Source organism: Cololabis saira, chromosome 7 (assembly GCF_033807715.1).
Source record: "Cololabis saira isolate AMF1-May2022 chromosome 7, fColSai1.1, whole genome shotgun sequence".
Taxonomy (NCBI): Eukaryota; Metazoa; Chordata; class Actinopteri; order Beloniformes; family Belonidae; genus Cololabis; species Cololabis saira.
Genome location: NC_084593.1, coordinates 36,520,792 through 36,540,232, shown reverse-complemented (window position 1 = coordinate 36,540,232; position 19,441 = coordinate 36,520,792). Strand labels below are relative to the sequence as shown.

General features: G+C 38.4%; 2 protein-coding genes across 2 annotated transcripts; one reads left to right on the top strand and one right to left on the bottom strand.

The window, feature by feature from the left end:
- Nucleotides 1–1,866: 1,866 nt before the first annotated feature.
- On the bottom strand, nucleotides 1,867–6,169 carry nxt2 (nuclear transport factor 2-like export factor 2). Its single transcript, XM_061726380.1, has 4 exons — nucleotides 6,019–6,169; nucleotides 5,770–5,856; nucleotides 3,113–3,257; nucleotides 1,867–2,542 (listed from the first exon to the last, which is right to left on the bottom strand). Exons 1-4 carry the CDS (start codon nucleotides 6,031–6,033, stop codon nucleotides 2,358–2,360), a joined length of 432 nt encoding a protein of 143 aa, XP_061582364.1. The 5' UTR covers nucleotides 6,034–6,169; the 3' UTR covers nucleotides 1,867–2,357.
- Nucleotides 6,170–6,415: 246 nt separating this feature from the next.
- psmd10 (proteasome 26S subunit, non-ATPase 10) lies at nucleotides 6,416–18,931 on the top strand. The gene is made up of 5 exons (XM_061726379.1): nucleotides 6,416–6,617; nucleotides 7,441–7,539; nucleotides 8,965–9,111; nucleotides 16,982–17,148; nucleotides 17,394–18,931. Exons 1-5 carry the CDS (start codon nucleotides 6,504–6,506, stop codon nucleotides 17,545–17,547), a joined length of 681 nt encoding a protein of 226 aa, XP_061582363.1. The 5' UTR covers nucleotides 6,416–6,503; the 3' UTR covers nucleotides 17,548–18,931.
- The last annotated feature ends 510 nt before the right edge of the window (nucleotides 18,932–19,441 follow it).

The window sequence follows — 19,441 nt, the reverse complement described above, 5'->3', positions numbered from 1 at the left end:
TTTATACAAAAAATTAAAATAGAAATAACCAATAAATAGCTAAATAATAAAAAAGAGCAATATAAAATGTAGAAAAATGAGTAATGTACAAGAGAAAAAATAGTAAACACAAAAAAACGGATAATATTTACATGTGCAAAAATACGTGAGGTATTTAGCGGGCAAAGGTTATTGCACTTTCAAAGAGACAGGTTTTGCACTCGGGTGGCTACAGTTTGTTATTATAAAGTCTGATGGCTGTGGGGATGAAGGACCTGTGGTAGCGTTCCTTCTTGCTCCTTATAGAGGTTTGTTTAAAAGGATTTATTGAGGCTAAGCATGGGCCCATCCCCACAATTGTAAAGGTGACTAAAATAAATGTAGCTCATACATAACGAGTAATACAGGTTATGAAATTGCCATAAACAGGTTTTTGTCTCCACCCAGTTTAACTTGGGGCATTTCTTTCTCCATTTGGGCGGGTACACGGTACACTGTACTACAGTGTAGGGACGGTATGTACTGTAGGATGTTTTTAAAAAGTGGGGGTCATAAACCTGTTGAGCGGAGTTGCTTTGTACAGTATACCTGTGGCATCTTGACCAAAACATGTTTTATTAAGATTTCAGGAAGCTGAGTCAACCTTTGAAAGTAAAACACGTCTCCTAATAGCAACATTTTTAAGAAACTTCCTTGAACTCATTGGTGGCCCTCTGGCACAGGTTTCATTTTAAGCTTACGTTTGCTTTGTGGACCACAACAAAGGGAACACCGAAGGCTACCCAGCAGGATTTCACACCCACAGCAAGAGTAAGAGCAGGTCAGGCTGGAGAAGAGTACATATTTCTCACTATCAATGTTCTTTCTTTGTCAGATTTTACAGGGAAACTGAGACACTAACAGCACAAGACAATGACTGCCCACTATCTGCCAGCTCTCTGCGAGTTGTGACCCAAAGAGCTTCATTTCAAGATGCCACATCTCAAAGCATCTTATTGTGCTGTTACTTCAGCTTTTAGTTTGCGATATTCTGTCAACACATACTGAAGGTACAGAAACAGTTGTGTAATCAGTGCACGGCTTGAAGTGCAGACTAAGCATTTTAAATTGAGTAAATGCAAACCGGAACTGGAGTATGTTCAAAGACCAGAGCTGCTTAAAATTCTATCAGTTTTATCTTTAAAAGGGACTAGAGAGCTGGACAGTGGACTCTAACGCGGTCTTACTGACATTTGTAGGCCTTTTCTTTTTAAAGCACTTCAAGCAAGTCAAATTTTATTTTATTCCAACTCTGTTGTTTTCATTGTGAAGCTGTTACTATCAATGAGCAACATGCAGTTTAAGGGGGTATGAAAGCATGAGAGTGAAGGAACACATACTGGCCAAATCACAGAAAAAACAAACCAACCCTCTCATGGTTTAGCTCTGCAACGTCTGAATGTCCTGAGAGGATAACTGTGTTGAGTGATAACAGGATTTGTTTCATAATAAGGAAAAACTCCATTGTTACATCGAGTCAATTGAAAAGCACTCCAGGAAGTAGTCATATACATGACGTCCACGCTACGGAGCACCTTTCCCACATGTTACCCAAACTCCAGAATGGAGTTCATGCATTTCTCGTTTACAGTGGAGCCTCACTTTCCCCGGGCTGCAGCCGAATCCTCTTGGATCATGGTCCAAGTCTTCCATCAAGTGGATTCCCAACATTGTTTTTTCCGACTGTGTTGGACTTGTGTTCTGAGAACAGTGCCTTACACTGACTTTTGTTGTGTGTTGGCACTATATAAAAGGTAAATTTGATGGAAAAAGATGAGTTCTAGCAAACAACCTGCAAACAACAGCTGTAACATGGATATCATAAAAATCACCAGTGAGCAAAAAAACTTTTGGATTACATTTATGTTTCAGACCTCAGGGAGTTGTTGACTCTGAATGCTGCTCAAGGAAATAATGAAGTAACGTTTTATACATCCAATTGCAGTTTATATGTGTTAAAAGGCCACAATTCCTAGATACTTTATCCAATTTTCTCTAATTAAAAACACAAGTACCAATTATTAAACAGTATGGTCTAATGAAGATTTCCTCAACTATATCTGGACTAACACGTGTGTGCATACAGAGCGGCGCAGTCAAGGGTTATCAACAACAAAAATACTCCTAAACAGATCTACTGCCGCTCAACTTTTTTTCCCCGTTCTCGGTTATTCAGTAAGAGCGACCAAGACGTACAAAATAAAGGATACAGATTAACAAATGATTTCCTTTACGAAATATAAAAATTCCATCAACGTGGTCATATGCCTAGATCAGCCTTGAGAATAATTTCCCGTCGAGTATTCAGACATAGAAGGAAACCAGACACAAAATGAGTCTCAGCTAATCCAGTCTTGAAAGCGGAAACAGTCACTTGCAATCTTCCAAACGGGCTGGTCAGTGTTGGGTGAAGCCTGAGCGGTGAGAAGAAAGTTCTGGTTGAAGAAACGCTGTTTGTTCCCTTCAAACTTGACGATGCCACCAGTCACAACAAGCAAGGTAGTTTGGCCTTGGGTTGCTTGTTCTGCATATAAAAATAAATAATAACATACAACAATTATGCAATAAGGTAACATTTTCATACCTGGAATATCACATGTTTAATCTTTAATTAAAATCCTCAACCTTAAAATGTTCAAACAGTTTTTGTTCAACTTGTTTGGGTTTTAATACTCTGATTTAATACTCTGATTACCTCCAGTCACCAATCCTTTATCAAATTCCATGGCCCTCAACTCTGGAACTCTTTAGATAGGTCTCTTAAGTTAGCGTCATCCTTAAGAAGCTGGTGGGGTATCTTTTATCTAGGCAAAATTAATAGGCTATTCGTATTGAAATGAAATTGCCATTTCATGGATATTTTTGTTTGTGTGTTTATTGTGTATTTCTTTGTTTCTTTTACCTTTTCTTTTTTCCTTTCTATTCTTTTTCTATTGATTGATTTGTTTTTGTATTGTATTGCATTGTCTTTGTATGTTAAAATAATTACTGTGTTATCATTGTGCATATGAATAAATAAATTAACAATTCCTCAGTTCCCTTGAGAACACCCATAAACTTGAAAATGTTTTGAGTGTGAGATTGCCGCACTGACCGTGAACTGGCTGACAATCCAGCGTTTGAACCTGGAACTCGCTTGATGGGAGAGACTCAAAAAACTCGCCCAGAGCATCGTGCCCTGACACTGCATTGCCGTTCCACACCAAGGTCGCCTTGTCCAGGTAGAGCCGCGTCAAGTTCTGGGACACAGAAACCAGTGAATAATATGGTTAAAACTAGCAGCACCCTCAACCCAATGGTTTATTAAAAAAGAAGTCCCTAGAAAAGTACATCTGGAAATGTCAAAGCTCTACATTCATTTTCTTGTGTAAATCCTTTTTGACATAAAGTGGTGTCATGGTGCACTTTCAAAATACCAATACTGAATCTAAATGAATCGTTTAAAGAGTGTGACCTTTCTGGTAGTTTTTGAAACAGTATTTCACAGAAACTAAGGAACAGGAAAAGAAATTTCCCAAGACACAAGAGATTCAGTGACAGTTTTGAGATAAGCATGACCAAAAAACAAAACAAAAAAAACACTCTTACCACTCTTAATCTCTTAAAAAAAAACAAGTAAAGGCTTAGATGAGCTGTTACTCAATTTATTTGGTACAAGGATGACTGGAACAAAGTCTTCTGAACAGACGTGTCAAAGCTCAGGATCATTGATTCATGTCATGTCTCCCTCTGTTGCTTGATAGATTGAATCCGGATTTTATCAGCATAGCGTTGGATCGGTGATGCAACCAATTTTGGTATCTTCAATCCTTAAGGATATCACTCTGTCTTGCAGCGTCATGCTGTACACTCGGTAACTCTTTTGATAGCCTGCAGTTTTGTTGTGCAACAAGGCACTGACTACAAGCACACCCCCATACTACAGCAAAAACAGGATGGAGAGGAAGGTGAACAACAATATCCTAACATTCATACCGGGACCTCATCGGCCACCTGCATCAACATGAAACAACTTCTTTACAAGCTGCTTGACCAAAGGGTTGAAATCATGCAGCAGAAGCACAGCTCCTCCAGGAATGTCCTCAGACTGCATAGAAAAAGGTCTCACCTCACTACTAAAAAAAAACTAACTTACTACCAGGATGGTCAAAGTGTTCAGGTAATGACAGCATTGTATGTCAACACAACACACTTGAGCATGAATGGTATTACAATCAGTACTCGAGTTGAGGGGGGATGGCATCCCCCCCTGAAATAAAAACGGTCAAAATCATCCCCCTGTAAAACTGCCCTTTCCATCCCTTATGTCATTTCATCAATGAATGTGGTATTACTGTTATTTCAACATTTAGAGTCATCACCAGAAAAATAACACCAGAGAAATAACTTTTTTGACAATTTTCACCTGTTTCAAGTAAATTTTCACTTGAAATAAGTAGAAAAATCTGCCAGTGGGACAAGATTTATCTTCTTATTACAAGCAAAAAAATCTTGTTCCACTGGCAGATTTTTCTACTTATTTCAAGTGAAAATCTACTTGAAACAGGTGAAAATTGTTATTTTTTCCAGTGTGATTTTAACTAGAAATAGGACAAATATTCTTGTTAAGATTTTGAGTTTTTGCGGTGATCCATTTTACTTATCCTGTGAAGGACAGAGTCATATTGATAAGTTCAGAAAACTGTTTTTTATTTTTGTGTTTTGATGTATTTGATGTAAGCCCAGTGGATATTTAAAGCTTACAGAAGGCTGCATTTAACTGCTGCTATGTCATTCCTGCAGTATTTCTGCAGGTGTTTTGGTCAGTGCTATTATTTGTAATATATTATATTATTTGTAATCAGCACAAATTATCTGTCCCCATATGATAAAATCCACCATCCCCCCTGATTTTGTTTTACAACTCGAGTACTGATTACAATGCATCAGCAGCTTTTGGAGAATGTTGCAGATCTAAACAGATGCTGTTCTCTGGAAACCAGTGCTGGTATTATTCATAATGAAGAAGCACAATATTTCTGACACACGCAATATCCTGCTGGTGTTGTAGCAAGTGTGTTTAAGTGACACCGCTCTCTGGTGAGTTAATTATGTAACAGCAGCAACATTTATTTTGGTCTTGCCTGTACACAAAAAAACTGTGGAGTAAATTGTCCCGCTTTATTGTAGATCACATCTACCCCCAATTTAATTTGTGCTGGAAAAATGTATTGTTTGGATATATTGAATTTGACAGGAATCTCAACTGTAAATTTTATTTGATCAATTTGCTCGTTATTTTAACTAAATTCTATATCCACAGATCCAAATTTTTAAATAAAAAGCCGAATTTTCCAGAGCTGTCCGCATATCAAACAATACATATTCTCCATATCTGATTCTGTAAATAAAAAAGCTGTTAAAACTTATGACCTTTGTAAGCTATATAAGATATTTGTTTATTGTTTTTTTCTTTGTCAATGACTAATTCCCCTGGCGTATTTGTGACTGTATAATTGTGTAGTTTATGTTGTATACACATATGTCTGATGTTGCTCTCAATTCTGTGTATACTTATGTCTTTTGCTTCAATAAAGTTGAGGGAAAAGAAAAACAGCAGCAACATTGTTAATTACATGAACATCGTCACTGGGGCTGCTCTAATGCAGCAGCTGACTGAATTACACACAAAACCCTCAATCAGCTTTGGTTTACTCGTATAAATGATGTAAAAAGTGCAGCACTGATGGTTGGCGGCTGAATGAAACTCACCCTCCTTTTCTTGTCCATGCAGTCGTAGTAAATGTTGACAAATTCCTCCGAATATCTGCATGATTGGTCGGCATGAGTCCGGAAATCCTACCGTGACAATCACGTGTTAAATAATGAAATTGATAACTTTGAACCGAGGGAAACTCAGAAATGTTTATGGTGTTTCAGAAAGCGCACGTTGGCGAGCAGATGGCTAGATGCCCGGTTTAAAGATCACCGCGTACCGAGTAGTGACGATAACAAACTTACCAGTGAGCTCGCCATGTCTACATAAATGTGTATCCAAACAAAACACACCCTCACAAAACTATTAATATTTCAAATTATGGACTTAAGGTGTTTCTTTTTCATTTAGCTCACAACCATAACACGGCCATCCTGTTTCGTGTTTTACTTCCTGCGGGCGCCAACTGCACCTGCCAAAATAAAATATCTCTACTCTTTCAGATCAAGGAAAAGGTTCTGTTGACAGATCTGTCTTATTTTAAATGATATTTTTTATAAGATTAAAATGTTCATTTTAAGATACAGAAGTTAGAGATGTAGAAATTGAGTGTATATGTCCAGCGAAAGAAACACAGGGCTTTTAATTTGAAGAGGAAACTATCGAACCGTGCGGATGTAGAAATAAATCATTTCCGGAGTCATTGCTACTATGTTTTAAACGCAGTAATTTCGTTATCCAAACAATATATATATAAAACTTTTTCTTTGACGTGTAAACATATTTAACAATGGAAGGCTCCGTATCTAATGTGGAGGTCTGTAATTTTGCGTACAACGGACAGTTTGAAAAATTAAAGGAATGTATTCTGTCAGACAAAACGCTTGCCTGCAAAGCGGATCAGGTAAGAGCTTCTGGACCGGTGCAGCCCATATGTCTATAAACATATATACGTATTTACGTATACGTAAGTCTATGGTGCAACCCATGCAACCCATATACATATATACGTATATATGTATATATACATATATATGTCTATGGTGCAGCCCATAGACGTATATATGTATATATGACATATATACGTAGACATATATATATTGGTTTCACCATAGACATATATACGTATATATATATATATATATATATATATATATATATATATATATGTCTATGTCTATGTTGCAGCCATTGCCATATATACTTATATATGTATATATGACAGATATACGTGTATATGTCTATGGTGCAACCCATAGACATATACGCATATATGACATTTATACGTATATATGTCATATATACGTATATATGTCTATGGTGCAGCCCATAGACATATATATACTATGTCTATGGTGCAGCCCATAGACGTATATATGTATATATGACATATATACGTAGACATATATATATATTGGTTGCACCATAGACATATATACGTATATATGTCATATATATATATGTTGCAGCCATTGCCATATATACTTATATATGACATATATACGTATATATGTCTATGGTGCAACCCATAGACATATATACGCATATATGACATTTATATGTATATATGACGTATATACGTATATATGACGTATATACGTATATATGACGTATATACGTATATATGACGTATATACGTATATATGACGTATATACGTATATACGTCTATGGTGCAGCCTCTTGACCTGCTCATCACCTGCTGCACTGACACCAGTCTCCCCCCCAGGACCGCAGGACCGCGCTGCACTGGGCTTGTTCTGCCGGCCACACCAACATTGTGGAGTTCCTACTCGAGCTGGGGGTTGAAGTGAATCTCGAAGATGATGTAGGTTTTACTCCTTTAAAATGGCTTCATCTTTCTGTTTAATGAAATGAATACTTTATTACAGACTCAAAAGGTTCCATATAAAATACATAAAAATTACAGGTTGCACATTAAAATACATGCAAACATCTGTTCCAATGTTTCCATAGTCCAGATGTGTTCCTTGTATCACTCCGTTTGATGTTAGTGAGTGCAGTTATTAGACAATTTTCTGACTCATGGAGTCGACACATAAATTTAAACATAAAATTCCTCAGCAGAGCATGGAAGGTGGGGACACAACAATTAACAAAGTGCTTGCACTTGTCCATCTTGGAAGCTTAAGGAGGATCCTGAACGCATCATTATATCCTACCTGCCACTTCTTTAGCTTGGCTTTGGTGGTATAATTACACCAAATGTGAGCTGTGTAAAGAGGTGTACAATAGGCTCTGAATAGATTTACTTTAACATCAGCTGTGCACATATGGAATCTGCATATTGGCCTGAGTATAGAGCTTACAGCACTGACGCTGGATGTCATCATCATCACATAGATCCTCATTTATGATGTGACCCAAATACCGTACTCTCTTAACAACATCTAAGGGGTGGTCAGACAGTAAGAATGGGGGAAACTTTTGTTTCTGATTCTCCTTAGCTTTAACAATTAGAATAACACTCTTCTTAGGGTTAAACACAATGTCATACTGGACTCCATAGCTAGAGCACACTTTAAGCCGTTGCTGTTTAAGACGAAATACTACAGTTTATAGCACTATAAACACTGTCCATCACCAACTGTCCTAGAAGCTTACTTTCACCTTTTAAGTTCATGCATTTAATTGTACTTAGGGTTGCCAACTCCCTGAAAAATAAATAAGGGACACCTCATCTGCAGCCTTCACCCTTCCTTCCTTCCCCTTCGTGGTGAACTTTTTTGAGCCCCTTTTTTTGTGAGTGAAACGATTTTTTAACTATTTGACTCAAACCTGAATTGAATTAGATGCATATTTTTGAATGCCATGAACACATGGAAAACAAATTATTAATACAAATTATCAAAATGAACTGAATAAAATAAGTATCTTTCTTAAACAGAAACCTGTCCTGCTTAACTTACAATAGAAAGAAAGCAGAACATCCATTCTGTAATAGTGCACATTTTTAGTGCAATAACAACAGTGCAAACAGAAAGTCTGTAGAAAACTTAAAAAAATAACTTATGAACTCAACAGCTCAATGCCATTTTCCATTGGCATTTTATGACTATTTTTTTACTCTCACAGTAATACGGGACAAAGTGCGTCCCTTTTCAGCTCAATACGGGATGCGTACTTTAGTTTATAAATACAGGACAATTCCGTTTTTCAAGGGACGGTTGGCAACCCTAGTTGTACTGTATTTCAACGTGTCAGTGACGTCACATGCTGTGTTGTTTCGCAGGCCTCGTGGACGCCTTTGCACATTGCAGCATCTGCAGGCAGAGAAGACATAGTGAGATCTCTGATATCCAAAGGAGCTCAGCTGAATTGCGTTAATCAAAACGGATGCACCCCTCTGCACTATGCCGCCTCCAAAGACAGACACGAGGTAACTCTTCCAGCTTGCAGCAGCTTTAGCTGGTTCTACATCACATTTTGTCAGATAAATTGTTGCCAGTAAACCAGATGGTGCGTGATATTCACTGGCATAATTATGAGAACAGCCTTTTCCAGTCATCTCCATAAAGACAGTTAGTTGAAACAAGCAGAAACCTCATGTTGGCTTAACTATTTCTGGTTCTGTGAAATCGTATTGAGCTCTTTCTCCTGCTCTGTCTAACGGAACCAAATGATCTCAGTCAACTTTTAATATTTTTTTGAATTTCATCTACTGGCTCTGAAAGAGTCATACTATGACATTTCATCACAAGCCAATGAAATGCCAGTGACATGCATTGGTCAAAATCCTGACCCAAACACGAATACAGTACACATCAACCTTTTCAAATCTTCCTGACTTCTCTGCTCATAATAGCCGGTTTAATAAGGGTCTAGTCGGTGACTTGACCCCTATTATGCCATACTGCATCTTTTGAAATGGGTATAAAAGGTTAATGCTTTTCAATATCCAAGGTGCAGTAAGTGCAGAATGGTGTGAGGTTGGATTGAGAGAAAGATGGGGGTAAAAAAACGTTGTCTAAAATTACTTTTGTGTGACTAAAATGTGTTTTGCATTTGATGAGGTTACCGTAGTCTTTGCTCATGCAGCAGTGAGGGTGGAGAATTTGTCTTCAGGTAAAAAAAAAATTAAAAAAAATCAGTATTATTTATTCACAAATAAAATGCCATTCAGTTGTCTTTCTTTTCTCTTATGAAATGACACCTGTTGTTCAATAAGCCTAAACATGTAGAAAAGGTAAATCTTCAGCTGCTCCTTCACTTGTATGACACTCCCAGTGCATATTAGACTGCTAAAATGGTCTTGTGTGAATGGCAATTACTGCACACACACCGTGGCTTTCTATGTCGCTTATCACAGACATGTTTGAATGGAGTCATGGGGAATATTAACATATATATTAAAGGGACTCAACGCTGCAGCTTTGGTTAAAACATTCATCTGACATTTTTAATTATTTTGTATCACTTAGAGGTTTTTTTTTTATTATCTTTTTTTCACCCAGATATTTTGAAAGGAAAAAAAGGACAGTAAATGTGCTAATGTCATTAATGTAAAACCGATATATTGGCAAGAAAAAGGCTCTGAAAATGTGTGCCAATTTTCATCTAGATCACTGTACCAGACAAATATAATGTGCTTAATGTGATAACATGCAAACAGTCATAATCTCCTGTCTCTATATTAATCATAGTCATTAAACATTTTCAACATTAGTGACCCTTGGAGTTGACACTTGGAGAAACTCCAGCGGGAGCAGCAACATCAAGGAAGCACATTCAGGATCTCTGGAGGAATTTTTGACCAATACAGAACTGCTTCAGCTCAGACACATTTAAAGGATATCTGGTTTCAGTGGCTCTCTTGTGGTCATTCTACGGCATCACCGAGTGAAAAGAAACAGACTTTTATGATGTGTGATGTTCAGGCAGCTGGTCTATAATCATTAAGGGCAAGTGGATGAGAATCTTTAGATACTAGAACAAATCAAATCAAACTTTATTTATATAGCACTTTTCATACTAAGTAGTGCAAAGTGCTTTACGTAATAAAACCAACACCAACATATACAAATGGACATTAGGTAATTTTAAAGCACATCCTCACATTAATACCCCCCCCCCCCCCCCCCAAAAAAAAAACCACATGCATCAAAACATAATCATAAACATCTGGCTTGACGCTGAGATGAGGAACAATATCTTGGAGATCTATCCACACCAGGAGCCCCCCACCAAAGACCAATGAGGGCATCACCACGGGGTAACTGCCCATATCAGGGCCGGCCGGCGTCCCCATCACAGCCAAGGCTGCAGGGCAGGACTCCCCAGCGACCCCAAACAGGGTGATCGCCACGGCAACGACCCCACAGGTCAAGCAGTCCCTGGTGTGGAAGATCCCCATGAGGAAAAGCACTGGAGTTAAATTAAAGGTAAAAACAACATTAAAATAAACCTAAGAATAAAATAATAGTGAACATGAATGAATACGTACATAAATAAGTACATATTCAAATAATTAAAAGTAAATATTTAAAATAATAATAAATAATTAGATAACAATAAACTAAACCAAATGAACAAAGTGAATAAAATTCAGCTATAAGCTGAACTAAAACAAGGCAAAAGACTAGGGCTGAAGATGTCCCTGGTGTCTAAAAATACTAGATTTTACTCTACCAGGAGGGGGCACAGCAGGCCCTGGGTGGAGCCTGTTCCTAGGCAGGGATGGAAAAACTCAAAATTTGCCTGGCAAACAGTTAGGGAAGTGCTTGTTTTTCTGCTCTGTGAACATCGGGTGTCACTGTACTCGGACAAAACACTGGATGGTATTGACAGGCTGAAACCCTCATCGCCTGGCAGTATCAGAGTTGGTCCTGGGGTGACTTCCCCTGTCAAGGAAAAGGTACAGCCGTTGGAGAGCTGACAGATCTCTGTAAAAGGTATTGCCATTGGTTGATGTCCACTACCTAAACATTTGGCTTGATGACACGGTATTTGATATGGACAGTGGTGTTGAACTTGCAATACCTTAACATTGGTTCTAGGGTATTTCTTTTATTTTATTTTTTATTGACCTTTATTTATATGGGTAAAATCTCATTGGTCTCATTTACAAGAGAGACCTGTTTGTGGTATGTGAAGTGGACATCATCCCAACGTTACTGCCATTGCACATCTATTCAAACTTGGTACACTGATGGGTCCCTTGGAAGAAACAAAAACCCCTCAAAATTTCAGCATTCAGACATCAATGGTTCTTTAGTTAGAGGCATGAAAATGCTTGCTCTACACATAAACATGGTACCGTATTTTGCAGACCATAAGGCGCATTGCATTATGAAGCCCAATATCAATGAACGGGTCTATTTTCATATATAAAGTTATAAGGCGCATAATAAAACGTATATAAAGCGAAACAAAATCGTCTGGTAAAGGTGCGGGTATGCTTCTGCGTCAAAACGACGCCGTGTCTACGGCGTCTGGTTTTTGTACACGCAGAGGACACGCCGTCACATGCGCCGTCAGTGACGTGCACCTCCCGAAAATTGTAACTACGCGTCGAGGAGACGCCGACCACACGCAGACCGAGAGGGCTGTGATTGGTTCGTTTGAAAGCGAAGCATTTCCGGTTTCCGGTTTGAAGCAGTAGTGAACTTCCAGGGCTTTTTTCTTCGTTTATATGTGATTTTTTTTGTTTTTGTTTTTTGCACAATAGTTGTCCTTATCTCTTTGATTTACTGTGACCGGAAAAAGTTGAAAAAAAGTTGGATAAACCATTCAGAAAAAGATCGCTAACTAGTGGCCGCGGGGGGTACTGCACCGCGACCAAATGGAGAGACGGAGAACTCTGAACGGTTCGTGACGGCGTCACGACTGCGCCGTGTGCTCTGCGTGTGTGTGACGCAGAACTGTAATTCAGCCTTTAGTCCAACTTCAACTCATTCACAAAAACTCAGTACACAGTAACTAAAACAGAAAAATACACTCATATTTTAAATAATTCCTCTTCCACAAATCCACAAATAAAAAGTGGAGGACATAAGCGTAGTACTACGTCCTGTTCTCTGATTGGTTCATCGTTGCCAGCGATAGCTGACACCTGAAGTTAGTGAGAGCTTGGAACAACGTTGTACTGTATTCCAAGATTTGATTATAATAGGATTATAATATAGATTTGAAAATGGGGTTTGCGCTAAAAACCTAACGTTGGCTTGAGGTCTAATGTAGTAAGGTAACATTGACTAGATGTTAGATGATGGTTGCTTGCCAGGGTCCAAATAATTACAGTAGTTATCTAATGTTGTCTGACATTGCAACCCATCAATATACCTTGATTTTGGTTGTTTTGTATTGGAAATGGAGACTGTAAAGGTCTTGCCGTTCTATAGGGTCTGTTTTACATACCTTTTGATTTGATGTTATGGTAATGGACATTGGGTGTCGAGGTCAGCTGTCACATTGCTCATTATATATTTATAAGTGCACATAGTGTTGATGTATTTCCATTGTGTTCTCCCCATTTCATATGCATTTTGATTCAATGTAAAGGTGTGAGAAGTAGGCTACAGGTATCCATATCAATGGACTACTAGGGTATGGATGAAAAGCCTGACATTTCACATACTTAAGTTTTGTAGTTACAAGAATGTGAATGTTTCCTCATCAGTAAGTAGGCTGAGCAGAACCTGACCAAAGAATCCAAGGTGCTCTGATTTGCTTCAAACTGGGTAAAATAGAAGCGCTGTAAGAGAGTACCTTGTCTCCCAAGTATCAGTCTCAAACAACTGCAGGTTTTGACTTGTAAGGCTTTGAACAGTGTCCACATTCAATACTCTATCCCAGTGTCAAGGAGTGTGGAACGGGCATAGCCAGACCACTTCACGCGTCGGGTATTTGAAGAGTACACTTTGAAAGCTGGTTGATTCGTCATATCTTAGAACGCTCCAAATCATCAGCATGATAACAGAATCCTGCTGTGTGAATTTGGTGTTTAAATTGCTTTTGGAAAGTGCCTCAAATAACCTCAATTGGGTAGGGGTAATGGAAGTTCATGCATCAAATGGTAATACCAAGACATTGAGGTTTTTGGAAGGGAAAAGCCCCTATATAGATGGGGTTTTGGGTTGTTTTTTTTTTTGTTAAAAAAACAACAACAAAAAAACCCCAGCGTTCTCTCTTCAAGGTCCACTTTCACTATGTTGAGTTTCATGACAAGTGGAGAAACCTGAGTTTTCAGCTTTTGAGGCCACAGAAGTCTCAAAATCAAGTTTCAGGATCTCAGCTGAACCAAATTCATCACAAATTTGCAGACTTTTATGATGTGTGATGTTCAGGCAGCTGGTCTATAATCGTTAAGGGCAAGTGGATGAGAATCTTTAGATACTAGAACAAATCAAATCAAACTTTATTTATATAGCACTTTTCATACTAAGTAGTGCAAAGTGCTTTATGTAATAAAACCAACACCAACATATACAAATGGACATTAGGTCATTTTAAAGCACATCCTCACATTGATACCCCCCCCCCCCCAAAAAAAAAAAACCACATGCATCAAAACATAATCAGAAACATCTGGCTTGACGCTGAGATGAGGAATGATATCTTGGAGATCTATCCACACCAGGACCCCCCCCCACCAAAGACCAATGAGGGCATCACCACGGGGTAACTGCCCATATCAGGGCCGGCCGGCGTCCCCATCACAGCCAAGGCTGCAGGGCAGGACTCCCCAGCGACCCCGAACAGGGCGATCGCCACGGCAACGACCCCACAGGTCGAACAGTCCCTGGGGTGGAAGATCCCCATGAGGAAAAGCACTGTCACACCTGGTGTACGATACCAATACCTTGAATGTACTGCCACTGTACTTCAGTATTGCTAGAGCAGCAATATTCTTTTACCGTACACTGCTACACTACCTGGGCATGTCTAACCACTTCCTTTTTAGAAGGAGCTAACTAATCTTCCCCTTCTTTACACAGTAGATATTAGAATTTGATTGATTATAAATGGCCACATAAATAACTCAACTGCAATCACAACAACTAAAGCTTTCCTGTGAGCCCTGACTTGTCTATCCTACAAGAAAAAAAAACAAACTACCACCTAGCTAAGCTCCTCACGGACTTTTCCCTAACTATTGGGATTCCCTCCTCTTCAAAGGAACTCCTGCCTTTTGCAACACAGCACATCTTTACGACAAAACGTTTTTTTCATGTTACTTTTTCCAGATCTCAACTTTTAACCTATACAGGACTGTCTCAGAAAATTTGAATATTGTGATAAAGTTCTTTATTTTCTGTAATGCAATTAAAAAAAACAAAAATGTCATACATTCTGGATTCATTACAAATCAACTGAAATATTGCAAGCTTTTTATTATTATTAATATTGCTTATTATGGCTTGCAGCTTGAGAAAACTCAAATATCCTATCTCAAAATATTAGAATATCGTGAAAAAGTATACTAGTAGGGTATTCAACTAATCACTTGAATCGTCTAATTAACTCGAAACATCTGCAAGGGTTTCCTGAGCCTTGAAAAACACTCAGCTTGGTTCAGTAAACTAAATCACAAGTATGGGGAAGACTGCTGATCTGACTGCTGTCCAGAGGACCATCATTGATACCCTCCATCAGGAGGGTAAGACACAAAAAAACATTTCTCAAAGAGAAAGCTGTTCACAGAGGGCAGTTTCGGGAAACGCTTTGGCAGGAAACGCTGCACAACCAAAAGAGATGACCGCAGCCTCAACAGTATTGTGAAGAAGAGTCGCTTCCAGAATTTGTGGGAGCTTCAAAGACAGTGGGCTGAAGCTGGAGTCCAGGTATCAAAAGCCACTGTTCACAGACGTGTCCGGGAAATGGGCTACAATAGCTGTATTCCCATGGTCAAGCCACTTCTGAACTCAAGACAACGGAAGAAGCGTCTGACTTGGGCTATGGAAAAGAAGCATTGGACAGTTGCAGAGTGGTCCAAAGTGCTCTTTTCAGACGAAAGCAAGTTTTGTATTTCATTTGGAAGACTAGGCGCCAGAGTCTGGAGAAAGGCTGGAGAGGAGCAAAATCCAGGTCCACTGTGTTTCATCAAGTCCAGAGTAAATGCAGCCGTGTACCAAGAGATTTTAGAGCACTACATGCTTCCGACTGCTGAAAAGCTCTATGGAGGTGATGATTTCATTTTCCAGCATGATCTGGCACCTGCCCACAGTGCCAAAACCACCAGTAAATGGTGTACTGACCATGGCATTACTGTCCTCGGTTGACCTGCCAATTCCCCTGACCTGAACCCCATAGAGAATTTGTGGGGTATTGTGAAGAAGAAGCTGAAAGACACCAGACCCAACAATGCAAAAGAGCTAAAGGAGCTATTGAAGCATCCTGCGCATCCATAACACCTCAGCAATGCCACAGGCTGATTGCCTCCATGCCACGCCGCATTGATGCAGTAATCCGTGCAAAAGGATTCCCAACCAAGTACTGAGTGCATTAATGGACATTTTCAAATGTTAGATTTTGTTTTGCTGTTATAAATCTGTTTTTTTTTTACTTGGTCTGAGGAAATATTCTAATATTTTGAGATAGGATATTTGAGTTTTCTTAAGCTGTAAGCCATAATCAGCAACATTAAAATAATAAAAGGCTTGCAATATTTCAGTTGATTTGTAATGAATCCAGAATGTATGACATTTTTTTTTTTTTTTTAATTGCATTACAGAAAATAAAGAACTTTATCACAATATTCTAATTTTCTGAGACAGTCCTGTATATGTGTTTATTTTTTCTGTAAAAGAGTCCAGTCTCAAAGTCACAAACAGATGATTACATTTATATATGGATACACTTGGTGGAATGAGTACATTGGGTCCAGAACACAATTTCATTCTGTCTTAAGTTGAAAGAACCACGTTTTCACATGCAGTGTTCATATGAGTGCCAGTAAGTCTTGTTAAACAATTTGGTCTCATTTCCTTTATATGGTCGAGACCTAGACATGGATGTGGGAAATGTGGCATTACTTATTGAAACTAAAAAAAACAGGATTTGAAAATGTAACTTTCATATAACTGTAAAATGACCTTATTTAAAATAACTGGTTACTGGCTGATGATGGATTGTCTTCTCTTGCTGTAGATTGCCGTATGGATGTAGACATGGATGTGGGAAATGTGGCATTACTTTTTGAAACTTAAAAAAAACAGGATTTGAAAATGTAACTTTCATATAACTGTAAATTGACCTTATTTAAAATAACTTGTTACTGGCTGATGATGGATTGTCTTCTCTTGCTGTAGATTGCCTTATTGTTGCTGGAAAATGGAGCAGACCCCAACGCCACCGACAAGTTGGAGTCCACTCCACTTCACAGAGCATCTGCCAAGGGCAACTACCGCCTTATCCAGTTGCTTCTCAAGCAGAGTGCCTCGACTAACATCCAGGACTCCCAGGGCAACACTGCACTGTACGTGTGAATGACTTTTTGACAGATAAAGAATTTGTGGCTACTACAGCTGTGGTGGAAATGAATGAAACAATCCAGGAATGATGGAAGTTCCACAGATGGATATGAGATATTTTCTATCTGTAATTATTCTTAAATATTTTTTCAGCTGTATCACTATAAAGTGAAGTTTAAAAATGTAAGAACATAAAGAATTTCTGTACATCAGCACATGTTCAAATTGCTTTTTTATCTTTCTTCCCCAGTCATCTTGCATGCGATGAAGAGCGCGTGGAAGCAGCCAAGTTGCTGGTGGAACATGGGGCCAGCATTTATATTGAGAACAAGGAGGAGAAGACGCCCCTCCAGATGGCAAAGGGTTCTCTGGGAAACCTACTTCGTCGGATTGTAGAGGGATGATGGTCCAACTTGGTCTGGTTGCAGCTCAAATCAGCCATCACCAAGTTACATTGGAAGAAGTCTCATTCCACCTAGTTGTTTTTGAGTGGTCTGTTTCAATACTTCAGGATGTTCGACAGGCCGTAGATAAGATAGTGTTGAGGAGATTATACTGGTTCCTTATCTGCATTTCATGTTAATGAAATGCACATAAGGAACCAATGCAGAAGCGCAGTCTTCTCAACAAGAAAAACCTTTTTCTGTTTTGATGTCTATGTACAAAGTGAATAAATGAAAATAAGTGTGTGAATAAGTGTTCAGAATGTCAAATCACACTTCCACATAGATATTGGCAGGTAGGATGATTTGACAGAGGAAAATACCCCGTCAGATCACGCTTCCACATAGACATCAACATTTATCTATGTGGAAGCGTGATCTGACAGGGTATTTTCATCTCAAATAAATAAACAAGACTTGCTTTTCTTTAATCTGAGTACAGTGTTTGAATTAAGATTTCCTATGTTAACAGAAATGCATACATTTAAATACTAGCAAGATAGTTTTAGAACCAACACAAACAAGTCAGGCAGTAATTTGGTTATTCATTTATTTATGACCACAAAATGTAAACAATTTCAGCAAGTTGAACAAAAACGTTGCAGTAAATAGTGATAATATAACTGAAATATTTAGCTCAGGTTACCATCAATGTATACGCTCTCTTACAAAAATGAAATGACATGCTCAAAATGGAAAGTAATATTAGTTGGTCATAACACAGCTGGAATATTTAACTCAGGATACCATCAGTTTACACGCTCTTACAAAAATGAAGTTACTCGGCGATTGAACCTGGCATACTGGATGCGCTGGTATGGGTAGATTGAAAGAAAGACACTACATTAACAAGGAAATACATATTGTACTGTGCGCATATTTAAATTGTGTTCTTTGTTGAATTTTATGCTCCTTTATATAGGCTACCACTTTGTTTTCAAACATTCGTAGGATGATCATTCCCAAACTTATAATACCGGTACGTAACATTTTGATCTGACGTGTTTCTGGTTTCTGCTAAGTGCTGTCCCATTCTTATTTCTACCATTTGGAGCCCTCACCCTCTCACACTTGATCACTTCCTGCTGACGTCACTAAAGTCTGTGAGGGTTCAGGGCTTGAGGGTTCAGGGCGGAGATTGGAATTCAGGGTATGTGTGTGAGTCTCTGAGGGGGCACATTGAAATTCAGGGGTAGACGTTAATTTTATACATCCATGGGGTAGACGCCCCATCCAGCGCTGAGCCGTACGTAAACGACGCCGCCATATTGGATGTGGCAAACTGCGCTGTAAACTAATACAAGTAAATGGACTTATTTCCATAAAGCGCCTTTCTACAAAGAAATTTACGTTTTACGTCTCATTTATTCATTCACACACGCACTAATATACTTGGGAAACAGTTAGGCACCAAATATAATATATTTAATTTTCTCAGACGGCAAAAATAACTTTATTGATCCCACATAGGAATAATTCATATTATATTAGCTATAGAGAACAAGGTAGTGCCGGAAAACAATATATATCCCCCTCACAAAAATAAGAAAAATAGAGAAACATATTTTTTCATCAACAAAACAAATTTAAACATTTTCAAATAACAAAATAACATATTTGAACCATTTTTCAGACAATTAAATAACTGAAAAAAATCACCAAAAAAAAAATGCCTCAAATATGTTATTCTGTTACTTGAAAAATGTAAAATATGCTTTGTTGATGAGAAAATATGTTTCTCTATTTTTATTATTTTTGTGAGGGGGGATATATATTGTTCTAACACATGGGGAAACACCTCCGGCCACTTTCAGCTTTGATCCAGGCCGTGAAGGCCAGGAGAACCAGAGTGAGT

Bases quoted from the DNA above. Each gene is read 5' to 3' on its own strand.
- nxt2 (XM_061726380.1), bottom strand. The intron at 3,258-5,769 runs GTGAGTTTCATT...TCTGTGTCCCAG, and splicing joins GCATGGACAAGAAAAGGAGG to AACTTGACGCGGCTCTACCT. The intron at 2,543-3,112 runs GTCAGTGCGGCA...TTTTATATGCAG, and splicing joins GGATTGTCAGCCAGTTCACG to AACAAGCAACCCAAGGCCAA.
- psmd10 (XM_061726379.1), top strand. From the start codon at position 6,504: ATGGAAGGCTCCGTATCTAATGTGGAGGTCTGTAATTTTGCGTACAAC. The intron at 9,112-16,981 runs GTAACTCTTCCA...CTCTTGCTGTAG, and splicing joins CCTCCAAAGACAGACACGAG to ATTGCCTTATTGTTGCTGGA. The intron at 17,149-17,393 runs GTACGTGTGAAT...TTTCTTCCCCAG, and splicing joins TCCCAGGGCAACACTGCACT to TCATCTTGCATGCGATGAAG.